The 18,167-nt window shown below is 44.7% G+C and overlaps 1 protein-coding gene across 1 annotated transcript; it reads left to right on the top strand.

The window, feature by feature from the left end:
- The first annotated feature begins 1,890 nt into the window (after positions 1-1,890).
- LOC122542345 (ER lumen protein-retaining receptor 3) lies at positions 1,891-16,351 on the top strand. The gene is made up of 5 exons (XM_043680024.1): positions 1,891-2,066; positions 7,699-7,799; positions 11,705-11,863; positions 13,129-13,381; positions 13,712-16,351. The coding sequence occupies exons 1-5, from the start codon at positions 1,976-1,978 to the stop codon at positions 13,750-13,752; spliced, it is 645 nt and encodes a 214-aa protein (XP_043535959.1). The 5' UTR covers positions 1,891-1,975; the 3' UTR covers positions 13,753-16,351.
- The last annotated feature ends 1,816 nt before the right edge of the window (positions 16,352-18,167 follow it).

The raw sequence follows: 18,167 nt of genomic DNA, 5'->3' as shown, positions 1-18,167 counted from the left end.
CATTCAGGACACCAACCACGCCATCCACCTTCTCCATAACTTTCAGTTCCCCGGCCCCCAAAATCTTATCTTTCCTATGGACATCCAGCCTCTCTACACCTGTATCTCCTCAAGGCCCTACATCACTTCCTCTCCAGCAGATCCAACCAGCCCTCCGCCACTAACACTCTCATCCACCTGGCAAAACTGATCTTCACCCTTAACTTTTCTTTTCAATCCTCCTATTTCCGACAAACTGAAGAAGTGGCCTTGGGTACCCGCATGTGTTCAGGCTATGCCTGCCTCTTTGTACGGTATGTGAAACAGTCCTCCTTCCGCAGCTCTGCTAACACCATTCCCACAGTTTCCTCTGCTACGTCAATGACTGTATCTGCATTGCCTCATGCGCAAATGGTTAATTCACTTCACCCACACCTTCCACGTGACCTCAATTTCACCTGGACCATCTCTGACATCTCTCTCCCCTTCCTAGACCTCTCTGTCTCCATCTCTAGCAACCAACTCAGCACCAACATCTATTACAAAGCCACTGACTCCCTTGATTACACCTCCTCCCACACCCCCCACACCCATGCTTCAAAACAGTGATCCTGTACTCCCGATTCCTCCATCTCTGCTGTATCTGCTCCCAGGATGAGCAATTCCACAACAGGACACCTCAGACTACAATTTCCCCTCCACAGTGATCAACAATGCCCTCAACCACATCTTCTCCATTTCCTGCATCTCTGCCCTCAAAAACTACCACCCCCACCCCAACCACAACAAGGTTAGATTTCCCCTGGTCCTCGCATCCCACCCCACTAATTTCCAAGTACAACACATAATCCTCCACCACTTCCACCACCTGCAGACTGACCCCACCACCAAAATGATATTTTCCTCCCCAACCCTGTCTGCTTTTCACAGGAACTATTCTTCACTCCCTCACTCTCTTGTTATGTCTACACTTCCCATCAAACCAACAGCTCCCCCTCCCCAGAACTTTCCTCTGCAGCTGCACAAGCAGCAAAGCCTGCCTCCTTCCACTCCCCACCCCTCACTTCCATCCAAGGCCACAAAGAATCATTCCAAGTCCGGCAGAGATTCACCTGTATTTCCTCCAACCTGATTTATTGCATCTGGGGCTCTCGATGTGGTCTCCTATACATCAGCGAGACTGAGCACAAACCCATTTATGGTCCGTACACAGCAACCAACCCACCTTCTGGCGGCCATCCATTTCAACTCAGCCTCCCCCAGTGACATGTCCAACCTGGGCCTCCTCCACCATCAACACAAGGGCACACACAAACTGGAGGAAGAACACCTCATCTTCTGCCGCAGGAGCTTACAATCACAGGGCCTAAAATAGAATTCATCAGCTTCCAAATCTCCCAATTTCTACCTCATCCCAGGCCCACCCCTTAACCTGACCCTAACTGTCCAGCTTCCTTCCACCGATCCATTCCATCCTTCCCACTGCCCAATCACAGCCATCTCTTACCTGTATCCCCTCCACCTTTTCCCATCCCCTCCCCCAGTCCTGATGAAAGGTTCCAACATGAAGTGTTGACTCTTTCTTCCTCTGACGCTGCCTGACCTGTAGTGCTTTTCCCAGCTCCACTCTTTATCCCCCCTCCCCATTATACAGTATAGCAGTCTCTATGTATATAATCGAAGTCAAGTAACTTTTTTAAGGCCCTGAACATTAAAGGAATTTAATGTCACTTTTTGACAATGGAATGTTGGAGTATCTGGCCATGAGTGGGGAACTCCTCTCTTTCCATTTTGATGTTTTTTTAAAAAACTGCTGTTTTTAATGCAGCCCTGTTTGTTGAGCTGATGCCTTTAATGGGATTTTGTGTCGGCCCACAACAGCTCCCTTTAACGGACAGACTGCAAGCTGCAGCCACGTCACCGAGTCTAACTGTAGTGCTGTCTGCAAAGTTGGTGCCGACTTGAGCAATTTTGCAAAGTTGGGAATCGGCGAAAGATGAACGCGTTCAGACTGTCCGGGGACCTGTCCCATTTACTGGCCATTCTTATCCTCCTGGGGAAAATGTGGAAATCCAAATCCTGCGCTGGTGAGTGAGAGAGAACAACCCCGCGGGCGAGCGGGGGAGGGGGGGGAATTAGGAGAGAAAGAGATGGGGACACGGAGCGGGGGCTGGAGGAAAGAAAAAGGTGGGAATAAAAATATAGGAGGTGTGGGAGAGAAAGTTATGGGTATGCAGGAGTAGGTAAGAAGGAGAGAGGAGAGTAGAGGTAGGAGAAAGGGAAGGTGATAGAGAGTGAGCGAGGTAGGAAGCAGAAGGGGAAATGAGAGGTGAAGGGAAAAATACAGTAGAGAGTTGGGGTTAGAAAGTGGGGCGTATAGGAGAGCAACGGCATAAAGGCGAGAGATGGGACAGAGAGTGGGGGGAAAGTGAGAGCAGTTTAGGAGCAGGCTGATGTACATAAAGAGAGAGATAAGGTTAGTGGTTCGATCACTTGATCCATGGGCTTCAGTTTGTGAGCCAGGGATACGCTTTCAAATTTCAACTGGTGAAATTTGAATTTAAATTTAAATAAATCTAGAATATAAAAGTTAACTGCTGTTGAAACCCATTTGGTTCATTGATGCCTTTAGGAAAGAAAATCTCAATTATTTCAATTGCCCGGCCTCCTGACAATGAGGGGCACCCAGTAATCCAGTAGAAGATTGTCTCTTGCAATGTTTTAAAGTCCTGGTTATGAGTGGAGTCATGTAATCGTACAGTAAAGAACAGAGAAACAACTAAATCTACGCTAGTCCCACTTTCCAGCACTTGGCCCAAACCTTTGAATGTCCTGACACTTCCACGTACTCATCCAAGTGCCATTAAAGGTTGTGAGGTTTACTGCCTCAACTCCCCTCCCAGGCAGCATTTTCCAGAGTCCCTTCCCATTCAATAAATTGGACATTGGTTTGAGATTCTCTCTAATTTTACTCGTGATTTTTTTTTCATATTTGCTCTCTTATGTTCTCTTAATAGCCTTCTTACATTTTCCTGTGCACATTTTATAATCGACTAGAGCCTCCATTGATTTTGGATGTCTGGCTGTACCTGTTATATGCTTTTCCTTTTCATCCAGTTCAGAATATTCAGTCATCCAGGATTCTCTTGATTAGATTAAATTCCCTACAGTATGGAAACAGGCCCTTCAGCCCAACAAGTCCACACCAACCCTCCGAAAAGTAACCCACCCAGATCCATTCCCCTACATTTACACCTGACTAATGCACCTTACACTATGGGCAATTTAGAGTGGCCAATTCACCTGCCCTGCACATCTTTGGAGCATGGGAGGAAACTGGAGCACCCGGAGGAAACCCACACAGATACGGGGAGAACGTGCAAACTCCACACACACACACACACACACACACACACAGTCACCCGAGGCTGGAATTGAACCTGGGTCCCTGGTGCTGTGAGGCAGCGGTGCTAACCACTGAGCCACTGTGCCTCTTAGCTCATTACTTCTATATTTCACCTTTGTTTGGCCTTTACTTTCCCTAGTTCCCTTTAGAACATTCAACACTGTTCTGCTGTGGATTTACCCAGGAGTAACTGTTCCCAGTCTACTTTGACCAGCTCCTGCCTTATTTTAAATGAAGTCTGTCTCTTTCTCCAACCCCCCCCCCAAAAAAAATCTGAAACTCACTTTGCAGACCATCTGGATCAAATTTAAAGCATATGGTATTGCAGTCACTCTCACCAAAATGCTTTCAGACTGCCATCTCTATCACCTGTCTAGCTTCATGCCCAGCATTAGGTCCAGCACTGCACTGTCTCTTGTAAAACAATCTACAGGTTGATACAAAAACTTTCACTTCAAGAAATCTGTCCCCTCTAAACCCTCTATTCCCCAATATTGGGGAAATTGAAATCCCCCAATATATAATTGGGGAATATAATTGAAATCCCCAACTTTATTATTGCTCTTACATACTCAGTGAATTGTTAACATATCTGTTCCGCTATTGCCCACTGGCTGTTTGGGGGTCAAAATGCACTCCCAGAGTGTCTGCCTTTTTATTCCTACACAGTACCCACAAAGCGTCATTTGAGCACCAGTCTGGATACTGTTCCTCCTAACTGCAGGAACTGACTCCCTAACCATCTCCTTGTTTTTACCCTCCCCACCCCGCCTGAAGATCCTGGAACTTTGCAATTTCACCCTTACTGCCTTGGTCTTGCCGGTAATACTCTAAGCTTTAAAAATAAGAGCTATCCAGCCTCACCTTACTCCCCTGAAAAGCAGCGTGGTTGAACTCTGCTTTGGTAAGGTTTGCGGTGTTACTATTGTAGTAAGTGTCCCTTGTCCTCTTTCCTTGCTGAAAGCAGTTGTTAGCATTGCTGCCTCAGTGCCAGGTGCCCAGGTTCAATTCCAGTCTCAGGTGATTGTGTAGAGTTTGCACGTTCTCCCCTGGCCTGCATGGGTTTCCTCCAAGTGCTCCAGATTCCTCAGTCCAAAGATGTGTAGATTAATGGATTTGTTATGCTAAATTGCCCATATAGTGTCCAGGGATGTGCACACTGAGTTAGCCATGAGAAATGCAGGGTTACATAGATAGGCTAGGAGAGTAGGTCTGCATGGGATAATCTTAAGAGGGTCAGTGTGAACCGATGGGCCAAATGCCTCCTTCCACACTATAGGGATTCTATGAACTAGTTTACAGTCCTCCCAACAGCACGAGTAAACCCCCCCAAAAAGGATGTGGGTCTCATTCTGTTTCAGGTGCAGATTGTCCTGCGCAGACAGGTCCCACCTTCCCCAAAAATGGTCCCAATGATGCAGGAGTCCACTCTCCTGCACCAACTCTTCAGCTATGCATTCATCTGCCCATTCTCTTATTCCTGTATTCACTAGCATAACTAGTGAATCCCCTGTCACTATCACTCCAGCTTTCTTCTTCTTGTCCTCCTCCTATATACAGTCAAGCCACTTGTGCTAGAAGTTTGGCTCTATCTGCACTCCCTTTAGGGATCAGTGCTCTTGTTAACTTTCAAAAATGAAACACCAATTTGAGAGAAGGACCCCAGGGGTCTCCTGCACTACCTACCTGATTTTTTTTCCCCCCACTGTACAGTAGTCACATTCCCATCTTTTTTCCAATACCTTTTCCTACAATGTGACCACTTCTCCAAATATGCTGAGGTTACCATAAGGACTCTCCATTTCAGCCACTCCTGAGGTGTTGCGATGTTCTGGTTAAACCACTACTAGTCATTTCTCTATCATAAGAGAGCAGACTTTGGTCTGCTGCAGCTTTAGACATGAAACCCATGTATCTCTCAGCCTCATGGATGTGGCACAGTTTCTCCAGCCACCAGAGCTCTGAAATAGCTCACGTCTGTAGTTGAAAGCACTTTCTGCATGTGGTCATACTGCCCGTTAAGGTCCTTGACTTCTCTACATAGGTCACTCAGTCCAGGAAGCTGCCTCATCCACCACAACAAAGTTGTATGTATTTAGTCTTGCTTGCTAACTTTTCTAAGTATTTAATCATAAAGATACTCCCTTTGTCTTAGTAGCCTCCTTTTATTCTCTGACTTTTACTTATAGCTGTGCTTTTCAGCTAATTCCTTGATAATCTCCCAGTTCTTGGGACTCAGTCTGCTACTGCCACAATCCTCACAATGCTGGCTACCTACCTTTTTTTGCTCCCTTCCTCCTTTTAGGAACTGGTTTAAATCACATTAATCATTAACCCTAATTAACTACTACATCCCCACCCACTGTCTAAACAGTTGAATGTCTCAAAGAATTAGAATCAATTAGTACTAGATTCTCAAGCAAAAGATTAACTCAACTCCCAATCAAATTGCCATACTCCAATCACTGATAGTTGCACTATGTTAGAAACCACTCAGTCAGGTGGGAGGGGCGGGGGCTTGCTGGGTCTGTATTATCTGCACTTTTGTATGTAACGGTATTGTCTAATGTACAAATGTCATTGTCACTGTCTTGTCATATGTGGAACTGGGATTTGAGGTTTGTCCTCCTCTCCCTGTAAAATGGTTGAACGGTAGGGTTCGGGGCCTAGCTTTGCTGCTCCTCTCCCTTGTAACATTGCTGTCTCTTATGTACAGCTGTAAATGTTTTTTGTAAACTGTTTGTTGTAATTTGTTTAATAAAATATATATAAACAGGAAAAAAAAAGAAACCACTCAGTCCCTCCAACATTCCAGGTGTCTAGTATTTTTTTTACAAGGTGCACGAATCTTTATTCAGTTCAGGTGTCTAGAATTATCATTGAGCATATTGAGGCTGAACTCCCAAAGGCCCAATCTGTTATCACTAAATCTATGAGATGTCTCCTCTGTTTGTGTATTGCCTGAGAATGGGATTGTGCTAGTCAGCCTTGGACATTTTTCTCTCTCACCTGAACATGTTCTTTGTCAGATTTCTGGGCACCTGTAATTCCATTCAGTCTTTGGTAGGTTCCACCTCTTCAACAAAGTTTCCATCTTCTTGTTTAGGCCTTGCTACTGTGACATGGGACAAAGTATCCGCTGTCCCAAACTTGATTATCCTCCGTGTGAATCACGGGGGTATTTTTTTGCTAACTCCTTAAAATTGAAAAGTGTCGCTAAGGATTTGTGAACTCTCTCTACCTTCACTTGGAGACTAACAACACAACCTGCAAACTTTTCACAACTCTTGTGTAGTAACTAATGAGCTTCTTTTAATATAGCGACACCAATTAGGGTTAACTGAGGTAGCTAATGGATGGGCCCTGTTCTACCTCCTCTGCTTCTTTATAGCCAGCTCACTGCTTTGAAATTAATATCTTTCTGCCAAGTCAATCATTTTTGGATATGGTCCTTCCTGTCTTCCCAAATTGCTGATTAACTTTGCTTCCGGTCCAACAACAATTCTGTTCCTGATTAGTTCATCTTTTATGCTTGTCTACACAAATCACTGATGAAAGTTTCAACATTTTCCCTTTGTCACTAGGTCTGCTTGTTAAATTCAGTCTATCCAGTAATGGAATTCATTTTCCACAGCTAAGTATTTTTATGACTTCTTTGCATCAACCTTTTTCTTATTCAGTCCCATGCCTGAATAGAATATTATCTGCACAGCCCCCAGTGTATGCAATAGTGTACTGAACCATATGGTTTCACACTGCAATACCTGGTAAATATTTGCCAATTCAGCCTTGCATCTGTTTCAGTGGGCCCTGTGACCTGCTGAAGCTTTTTGATATGCCAAACCTTTATCCATCTTGTTCTTTTACTTGTTGCCAACATTTTTTTGCTGTCATGCTGCTGCTAAAGAATATTTAGAGTTGGCTGAGATAAGGAAAACTTATCCAGGAACCACCTTACCATGGCTTCATCTTCCCATAAAGCTGAGAGAGCAAGATAATGTATCATTTCCTGTCGTTACATATACACTCCTATTTACTTTATTACACAGTCAAGCTTAATGCTTTATATTACTATATAAATCTTTTCAAAATCTCTAATTTACTACAGTGCACAAGAGAGGGGATGGGGAAGGAGAGAGAAAGAAAGGAATTGGGGAGATGGCTAATCTCCCTGGAACAAGGAGAGACAAGGGAGAGGAACCGAAGGAGTGAGATTAAATGGGAAGCAAGGGAGGAGGACAGGAGAGTTCAGGGCTTTCTGCTGCTGGATTTTTTTACACACACATTGTTAACCTTGTAATTTACTTTGTTAGGTATTTCTGGGAAGAGTCAGCTTCTCTTTGCTCTGGTGTTTACGACACGTTACTTGGATTTATTCACTACATTCATCTCAGTCTACAACACCACCATGAAGGTAAGAGGTTGGACCAGAAGAAATAGAATTGCCATAAAGGATAAATCTGTCAATTCAGTTCATGGAAGTGTTCTCCTTAGAAAAGGGGATTGAGAGGGGATGTGATTGAAATGTATAAACATTTGAGGAGCAGAGTGAGGGTTGACAGGAAGAAACCTTCCCCCGTTGAAGGGATCACAAACCAGGGGTTATAGACTGAAGGTAAGGGGTAGAAGGGGGAGGAATTTTTTCACTGAGTGTGGTGGGAATCTGGAACTCACTGCCTGTAAGGGTAATAGAGGCAGAAACACTCAGAACATTTCACAAGTATTTTGACGTGCAGCTGTAATGCAAGGCTATGGGCCAAGAGCTGGAAAATAGGATTTGAATAGTTATTTTAGACTGGAACAGACTTGATAGACTGAAAGGCCCTTTTCGGAGCTATATATCTCTGACTTATGCCAAACATTTATAAAACACTACAAGTTTCAGCTGGAGTACTACATCCAGTTCTGGCCTCTGATTGGCTGGAGGCGGTCTCCACATCAGGGTTTGATTCCAGACGTGGCCCGTTCCTTGCCTTGCCACTCTCCTCTCTGTGATTTGGATTCTAGGTCTTCACTGAAATTCCAAGATAATTCCTTCCTCTTTCTTCTTCACTACAAACTGTCTTCAGTTCTTTTGCTATCTCTTCTCCTCCAGAAGGCACTAAAGACCCATGGCTTTATTTATCACAAGGTTGAAACAGACCTGTTCATCTATCTCTGTCACTTTCCTTCCCTTCTTCCAACTCTGTCTCCAGCTCTCGCCCTAAATTCATATTGTCATTAAGTTCTCTCCTACCTTCCACTATTCTCTCATTGGGTTTGACTTCTCCATGTGATCCACTGCCTGGTTCCCTCGATCTCATTCCTGCTAAACCTCTCCTCCTGATCTCCATTATTCAATATGGTGAACAGTTCTCTGAGTGCCAGATCTCTTCTGTTTATCTGTACGATGAACATTCTCTCACCACTTCCCATGTTTGGATTTTTGAATTTCTCTAACCAATCAATTGTTATGTGCATTTTACAAACCAGTCAAAGCTTCCAGAGAAAGACATCTGAAAAACAGGAAGCTGGCCAACATAGAATATGAAAGGTATGAAATATTGGGGGACATTGGAATATTTTGAAGCAATAAATAAAAACCTGTGTGGATTTATTGAATATGACTTATGCCTGACAAGTGAGGTTTTTCAATTAACTAATCAGTAAGTTACACTTAAGTGCAACTTAACAGGGTCAAATAACATCTGAAGTTGAGCGGCACCTGGAGGCAGGATATTGAAGACCAATTTAAGGATTAATGCTAATGCTAGTATTGAAGATCATATTAACATTGGAACTGGGAAGCACTGACTTGATGTTTCCCGTCTCAGAATCTATTTTCCCTGTTTATTTGCCTGTGCATGTGTAAGGGGGAGTTTATAAGTTTTATTTATAAACTTATGTTTTGTATGCCAAGGTAAATGGGATTAGTATAGTTTGGTGTTTATTGGTCAGAATAGGCATGGTGGGTGAAAGGCCTGTTTCAATGCTGCATGACTGTGACACTACCTGTATGTACATTCTAATTACTCATAATAAAACAACCATCTTTGGTTGGTACAGAACCCTGGTCCTGCTTTCTATCAAACTTTGTCTGAAAACCATGTAAATTATTAGATTAGATTACATTACAGTGTGGAAACAGGCCCTTCGGCCCAACAAGTCCACACCGACCCGCCGAAGCGTAACCCACCCATACCCCTACATTTACCCCTTACCTAACACTACGGGCAATTTAGCATGGCCAATTCACCTGACCTGCACATCTTTGGACTGTGGGAGGAAACCGGAGAACCCAGAGGAAACCCACGCAGACACGGGGAGAACGTGCAAACTCCACACAGTCAGTCGCCTGAGGCGGGAATTGAACCCTGGTCTCTGGCGTTGTGAGGCAGCAGTGCTAACCATTGTGCCACCGTGCCGCCCACAAAGGACAGAGTGCGCAAGCTGATACTTTAAACAAAAAGTGCATTACCATTTGACATGATCCTGGGAATAACAGGGCATAGTTTGTAGGCACTGCTGCAGTTAGTGGGAATAAGGATGACCCTGTGATTGCCAAGACCATCCCCACACCAAGGATGGGAATAGGAACCACCCTTCTCCCCAAAGTAACACTGATCCATTCATTGCCTCTCGATATTCTGCCTTCATCTGCAGCTCAACATCAGATGTTATTTGACCCTGTTAAAGATGCCATATAAATTTAACTTTCTCATTATTTAATTGAAGAACTCATGTGTCAGACATAATTCATGTTTAATAAATCCATGTGGGTTTTCATTTATCGCTCCAAAGATTCCCACTGTCCTCCATTATTGTCTCAAATCTTTCCCAGTGCCAGCATTATGTTGATAGTCATAGAAATGTACAGCATGGAAACAGACCCTTCGGTCCAACTCGTCCATGCCGACCAGATATCCCAACCCAATCGAGTCCCACCAGCCAGCACCCGGCCCATAACCCTTCCTATTCATATACCCATCCAGATGGCTTTTAAATGTTGCAATTGTACCAGCCTCCACCACTTCCTCTGGCAGCTCATTCCATATACGTACCACCCTCTGTGTGAAAAAGTTGCCCTGTAGGTCTCTTTTATAGCTTTCCCCTCTCACCCTAAACCTATGTCCTCTAGTTCTGGACTCCCCCACCCAGGGAAAAGACTTTGCCTATTTACCCTATCCATGCCCTTCATGATTTTATAAACTTCTATAAGGTCACCCTTCAGCCTCCGACGCTCCAGAGAAAACAGCCTCAGCCTGTTTAACCTCTCCCTATAGTTCAAATCCTCCAACCCTGGCAACATCCTCGTAAATCTTTTCTGAACCCTTTCAAGTTTCACAACATCTTTCCGATAGGAAGGAGACCAGAACTGCAAGTAATATTCCAACAGTGGCCTAACCAATGTCCTGTACAGTCGCAACATGACCTCCCAACTCCTGTACTCAATACTCTGACCAATAAAGGAAAGCGATTCAAATGCCTTCTCCACTTTCAAGGTGCTATGAACCTGCATTCCAAGGTCTCTTTGTTCATCAACACTCCCTGGAACCTTACCATTAAGTGTATAAGTCCTGCTAAGATTTGCTTTCCCAAAATGCAGCACCTCACATTTATCTAAATTAAACTCCATCTGCCACCTCTCAGCCCATTGGCCCTTCTGATCAAGATCCCGTTGTAATCTGAGGTAACCCTCTTCGCTGTCCACTACACCTTCAATTTTGGTGTCATCAGCAAACTTACTAAAAATACCTCTTATGCTCACATCCAAATTTCTTATATAAATGATGAAAAGTAGTGGACCCTTGTGGCACTGCACTGGTCACAGGTCTCCAATCTGAAAAAACAACCCTCTACCACCACCCTCTGTCTTCTACCTTTGAGCCAGTTTTGTATCCAAATGGCAGCCTCTCATTCCTGGGTTTATGCTGCCACCTCCCACTCCCCGTTGTTGGAATGGCTCCTGATGCCTGCACCAAAGGAGTTTTGAAAGATTGTGGCTTTTATTACAGAGTTGGTTCCCAGAGAAGCGGATGAAATGTAAATTCAACACTAATAAGCTGTCTGCTTGTTGAGAGAAGGCTTGAAGATTGCGAAGCCCAGGAAGTTGGGGCTGGTTCTTCTGGAAAGAGTGCGATAGAACTATATGATAGAACTATTGCAAGAAGTTCTGCTTTTCTGGAGAAGACAAGGCGGAAAAGATATCAAGGCACCAGTCAAAAATGCAGCGACACTACTGGATCAGGAAATTATCACTCAGCTAAAGCCAGCCACAGCTCATTTCCAGGCACTGCTCTCATTTCCCCTTGTGATAATTTGGTTTGAATTCTTTTCCAGATCATATTTCTGCTCTGTATCTACGTGACTGTTTACCTGATCTACATCAAATACAGCTCCACCTTTGACCGGGAGAATGATACATTCCGCGTGGAGTTTGTCCTGGTCCCTGTCGCTGGTCTCTCCTTCCTTGTCAACCATGACTACACTCCATTGGAGGTGAGACCGATTTTAATGATCCCTTTGTTTTGGATTACCTTTATCTGAACCTAATATTGATTGAGATCCGAAATTAGTGATTTGCATCATTGTCTAGGAACTGGGCATTAGTCTTCAATACGTTGTCATTGAGATTAGGATTGAGGCCAGTCTTGAGGATCAGGTAGTAAGGCTGTCTCCGTCCTCACCTCAGGCTCACTGGAAGCTCTGTCCTGGTCTTGCAGTTACAATCGGCAGCAGTTAAAATGAAGCTGGAGATACTCTTGCTCTCTGACCTGGGCCTGGCTCATGTTATTTGCTGAGATGTGAACTCGGAGCTTGGTTGTGGGGTTAGGGCAGTGTTTGCTGCCCAGTGTTTGAGCTGACTCCATTGCTCATTTTTTGACACTCCGTTCCAGATCTGTATGTTAGCTGTCTCCAGCCCTACCCTTAGCTCACCTCAGCCTAATCTTTAGAACCCCTCATATCTCCGGCCTCATCCCACCTTGGTCTTGTCCATCCTCCAAGTAATTAACTACTTGCCTCCTTACAAGGTCCACTCTGTTGCCACTGACTGCCCAATCTCCCAATGTTGCAGTTTCCTGAGAGTCTGAGGGCCCTTTTGATGCTGCAGTCATCTTCAGATTCATCTTTATTCTTGCTATTGTCAGTCCCTTTGCCACAATCCTGCTCTGGTGCTTCAGATTTAAAATCCTCATTTAGATCTCTGCAAGACCTAACCCTCCCCACAATCTCCAAATTCACCTTCATGTGAATAAAACAAAGAACTGCAGATTCTGGAAATCTGAAACAAAAACCAAAATTGCTGGAGAAACTCAGCAGGTCTGGCAACATCTGTGAAGAAAAAGAGTTAACTTTTCGACTCCTGTTCTGAAGAAGAACTGGACTCGAAACATTAATTTTGTTTCTCTCTAGCAGGTCTGCAGAGTTTCTCTTGCAGATTGTGTTTGTCACCTTCATTTGACCCATTTCTTGTTGATCCTCCTCCTGCTTCCCACCATTAGGTACCTTCAACTTGTTTACTATCGCTCGTAATCTGGAACCCTCTCCAAAATCTCTCTCTTGCCATCCACCCCTCCCACTCTGGTCCTTTGCCTTATCCTCTGTGCCTCACCTGACCGTGTCCTCACCTCACCCAACACTTGCACCTCTTCATCCCTCTATTCCCCCTTGCCATCTCCCCCTCTGACTTCAAAAGATTCAGGAGAACTTGTCACCTCCCATTTCATAGTTTCTGATTTGTGACTGCACTTTGTCTTTCCCAGATTCTTTGGACCTTCTCCATTTATCTGGAATCCGTTGCGATTTTGCCCCAGCTCTTCATGATCACCAAAACCGGCGAGGCTGAGACAATCACCACCCATTACCTCTTCTTCCTGGGGCTTTACCGGGCGCTGTATCTAGCCAATTGGATTTGGCGGTACCACACAGAAGGCTTCTTTGATCAGATTGCTGTTGTGGCTGGTGTCGTGCAGACCATCTTTTACTGTGATTTCTTCTACCTCTACGTCACAAAAGGTAAGACCGTGAAGCAACTTGCCCTGACCTGGGGTTCTAAGAAACTGTATCCTTTCCATGGGACTCCTAGAAACTGCCCACCGAACTACCGGGCTGCTAGAAACTTTTCAGTGCCATAGGCGTTCCTTGAAGCCATCCACCCTGCAATGGGGCTTCTAGAAGCTACTGCCCTTGCTGAGGGGCTCCGAGAAACTGTCCCTTCTTGGAATAGGGGCAGCCAACGCTCGGAGTCGGTGGGAGCATAGGCCAGGGCTTCATGGGTCTCAGATTTGGATCTGGATCTGAGTTTGCTGCTCCTGCTGAAATGTTTGATCTGTTTCTTCTCCTCAGTCTTGAAAGGAAAGAACCTGAGCCTCCCGTTACCTGTCTGAGATCAAGCAACGCCTTGCAACCGACCATATTGCACAAGTACACAGTGTACAACTCGAAGATAAATGAGCTTTTACTGGAACTAAATTTAAATATCACAGGAACTGATGAAATAATAGGTGTTTTTCTGACCCCAACACTCCATCCCTCTTCACATCAACCACCCCCATCCGATCCTTCTTCCACATCACCTCTGCTCCCCATTTCCTCACCCCTTCACCCAGCACCCTCCCCTGTCCTTCTTCCCATTAGCCCCTCCCCTTCAACTTTACCACTATCTGCCCTGTTTCCCCCAAGGCCATTTTCTTTCCCTGGTCATTAAATTCCACTTTCTTGGTTAAATAATCTTTCTGGTTTCACTTTTGTTTTTGCGCCTCCCTCAGAGTAAACTTGCACCAAAGAAGACAGCATCTGTAACAATTGCTCTCCAGTGTTAAAATTGACATCAGTCACAAGGGAGATTATAACCCCCTGTAATCTGCCCCATGATCTCATTGAACGGTGGGACAGGCACAAGGGATTGATCTATGTTTCTGACACTGCCTCTGGAAAGTTGCAAAGGCTAGGGATCAGGAAGCTGCTTCTGAGTAATTCTGTCCATTCTTGGCTTGGGTTAACCTTCCTTCTTGATTAGTAAGGTTATCAATAGTTATGGGGAGAAGGCAGGAGAATGAGGTTGAGAAATGGTAGAGCAGAGTCAATCAGCCCAACGGCCTAATTCTGCTCCTATACCTTAAGGTCTGCTCCCTTAGCCCCTTTTATTCGTGTTCACAGATCTCCTCTCCTTAATATGGGCCAATATCTCCTATAAAAATGTCAATAAACCTCAACATATTCACTCACAACAGGATTGGGATGTTTGAATTATCATTGATATCCACAAGGCTCAATAGTCACTGCCCTCTGAGATGGTCAAACTGGCGAGTGTGAAAAAGATCAGACTGGAGGAGGGGAATGGAGAATATGAGGGAGTGAGGCAATGAATGAAGAGTGAGTTGGAGGAAGCCTAGGAGGGAAGACCTGAATGGGAAGGATTGACAGGATGAGTTGGATGAGGAAATAAGGGATGGGTTAAAGAGAGTTAAGAGAATGAGTTGAGAGGATGAATTGGGAAGGAAAAGATGGGTGGACTTGGGTTTAGTTTGGAGGGGGAGTGAGTTGAAGGTGAATGAAGATAGAAATTGGGTCCTGCCGTATTAAGCAGGCTTATGGAAAGATTAGATCTTCTATCCTGAATACTTGGGTGGGGATTTCTCCACATGTCCATTTTCCACACACACACACACCCACCCACCCCCAAATCATAATATGGCTTAAGCACAGCATGTGGTTTTAATGATGACAGTCTGTGAATTGTGCTAATTGTTATGGGCAGTTCAGACAGATTATTTTAAATATAACTAAAACTGAAGTTACTTCTTGTGACATTTTTAATAGTTTAGTTGCCTTTGTTTTGTAGAACATATGCTTTCAAATTAGGAACAGAGGAAACCAGATCCCATTCCTCCTCCTCATACCCAAATATCATGTCACTTGTTCAAGGGACGTGGGTGTTGCTGGCTAGGTGACTGTTTATTGCCTACGCTTAATTGCACAGGAGAAAATGGTGGTTACCTATCTTCTTAAATCACTACAGTCCATCCACAATGTTGTTAGTGAGGGAGTACCAAGATTTTGGTCCAGTGACATTGTAAGGAAGACAGTATCTCCAAGTCAAAATGGTGAGTGGCTTGGAGAAAAACGTGCAGTGGTTGTGTTTTTGGAAGGAGCTTTGGTGTGTAATTGTACTGCATCTTGTAGTTGGGACACACTGCTGCTGTTGTGCAATGGTGATGGATGAGGTTTCAATCAAGCAGCTACTTGGTCTGAGATAGTTTTTGAATGTTGTTGGAGTTGCACACATTCCAGGCATTCTCCTGGCTTATCTCTTTTTAGGCTTTGGAGATTAAGATGGTGAGCTATTTATAAAAGAATTCCTAGTTGCTGACCTGCTCTTGCAGCCATGTTATCGATTTGGCAAAGCCAGTTCTGGTCAATGTTAACCTCCAGGATTTTGAAAATGGAAAAGATCAGTGAGTGTGGTAATTGGATTTTTGTCTGGTTGGAGATGGTTATTGCCTGCCGCTTGTGGTGCAAGCATTTTCTTCCATTCCATTTCCCTTGTCTTGCTCGGCTCTTTGGTGTTAACGGCAGTCACTCTCACCTCACCTATTTAGCTGTTTAGTCTTTAGACAAAGATTGTAATGAGGGAGAAGCTGTATGGCCCTGGTGAAATCCAAATGGTGTTAAGTAGACTGGTAGAAAGTAATTGGGCAGGTTAGCTTTGTTCTGTTGTGTGTGATAAGGCTAGACCAAGAGCACGATTTGAACCTCTGTAATGAGCAGTGTCCTCAGCCTCTGCCTAACTAACCTAATGACGTTTCCACTGGGTCCTTGTCTCCCTGCTTTACCAGCTGACCGTGAATTGTTTCACATCAGTTCCAGGATTAAGACTCCTTCCTAACTAAGCTTTAATAATGCTTCTGTGTTCTGATTTATTTTATACTCACTTTGCATTTGGCATAAATTTATCAAATGTCTGTAATAAAGGACTTCACTCAGCATTGTGTTGTAATGTCATTGATAGCATTCAAGCTGAATTCGTCACTCAACCCAATTCTGCCATTGGCACTTGTAACACTGTCTCTTCACCCCAAGTTGAAACTTTATTGCTGGAACAGCACAGCAGGTCAGGCAGCATCCAGGGAACAGGAGATTGCTGAATTCGTCACTCAACCCAATTCTGCCATTGGCACTTGTAACACTGTCTCTTCACCCCAAGGACCTGCAGACGCAAAGGTGCACTCAGATCACAGCCAAATGGCTTAATTATCAACCTCCCACATGCTACCTGTCAAGGAGTTTTGGGAAGAAAGAATAGAGTCATGCTGATTATTGTGGATCACTATCCCACAATTATAGCCTCTAGCTCACTACCCTGGAGCCATTCCAGAAGGCCATCTTCAGCTTGATCAGTGGCTTGAGCCAGAGCCTGGCATCTTTTCCAGTGTGGTGCAACTTGCCAATTCCATCTAGCAACAATGTGCCCTTTGTGAAAAGTTAGATCACAGCTTCCATTGGAGCCAATGCAAGTGTCTTGCAGGGACAAGATTGTACTCATAACATCTAAATCTCCAGGTATTGTCTTTGTATAGTGGAGACAATTTCTACCCTTTGTATGCTAATTTCCTTGAGGAGAGAGAGTGAGGACTGCAGATGCTGGAGCATCAAGAGTCGAAAAGGGTGATGCTGAAAAAGTACAGGTCAGGCAGCATCCAAGGAACAGAAGAATTGACATCAGGGACAGCACGGTGCCTCACAACACCAAGGACTCCGGTTTAATTCCTACCTTGGGCTGTATGGAATTTGCACATTTTACCCGTGTCTGTGTGGGTTTCCTCAGGGTGCTCCAGATTTTTCCCACGATCCAAAAAAAGATATGCACGTCAGGTGAATTGGCTATGCTAAACTGCCCAGAGTGTTAGGTGCATTAGTCAGGCGTAAATCAGGTTGGGGATTGAGTCTGGGTGGGGTACTCTTTGGAGGGTTGATATGGACTTGGACCAGAGGGCCGGTCTCCATACTGTACAGAATCTAGTCTAAATAATCAGGGGAAAAGAGGACAGATATAAATAGGGAGGTGAGGTTGGAGAGGAAGGTAGGTGGGGGATGATTGTGATAGTGGAGAGTGGATAGGAAGGAAGGAACATGGACATATCAAAATGGTGATGCTCAGTTAGAGGGTTGGATCTGGGATCAGGTGGGGAGGGGGAGATTTGGAAACTAGTGAAGTTGATGCAATGAGGTTGAAGTCTCCCAAGGCAGAAGATGAGGCGTTCTTTCTCCAGGTGACGGGTGACTTTGATTTGGCAGTGGAGGCAGCCTTGAACTTGCATGTCAGGGTAGTGGGAGGGGTAAGTTGAAGTTGTCAGCAGGGTTGTTTGGAGTGTGTTCCAGAAATGTTCCCTGAAACACTCTGCAAGTTGGCTTCCTGTCTCCCTAATATAGCGGGGGCCCACATAGTGAGCACCGGATGCAGTAAATGAAATGGGTGGATGTGCAGGAAAGTCTTTGCTGGACATGAATAGATCCTTTGGGGAAGGGGGAGATGTAGGTAAAAGTTTTACACCTCGTGTGGCAGCAACAGAGCCATGGAGAGAATTGCATCTGTGGAATGTTGATAGAGATGGAAATATATCTTTGGTGGTGTGGTCTGACTGTAGATGGCAAAAATGACAGAGGATAAATGCACTGTATCTGGCTGTTACTGGGGTGGAAAGTGCAGACCAGGGTTCTATCCTTGTTGCAGTTGGAGAGGTGGGATATGAGGGTGGAGGTGCAGGAAGCAGAGAGGTGCTGTAGGGCATTGTTATCACAT

Source organism: Chiloscyllium plagiosum, chromosome 39 (genome assembly GCF_004010195.1).
Source record: "Chiloscyllium plagiosum isolate BGI_BamShark_2017 chromosome 39, ASM401019v2, whole genome shotgun sequence".
NCBI classification, from domain to species: Eukaryota; Metazoa; Chordata; class Chondrichthyes; order Orectolobiformes; family Hemiscylliidae; genus Chiloscyllium; species Chiloscyllium plagiosum.
This window is presented reverse-complemented; position numbering and strand designations above follow the sequence as displayed.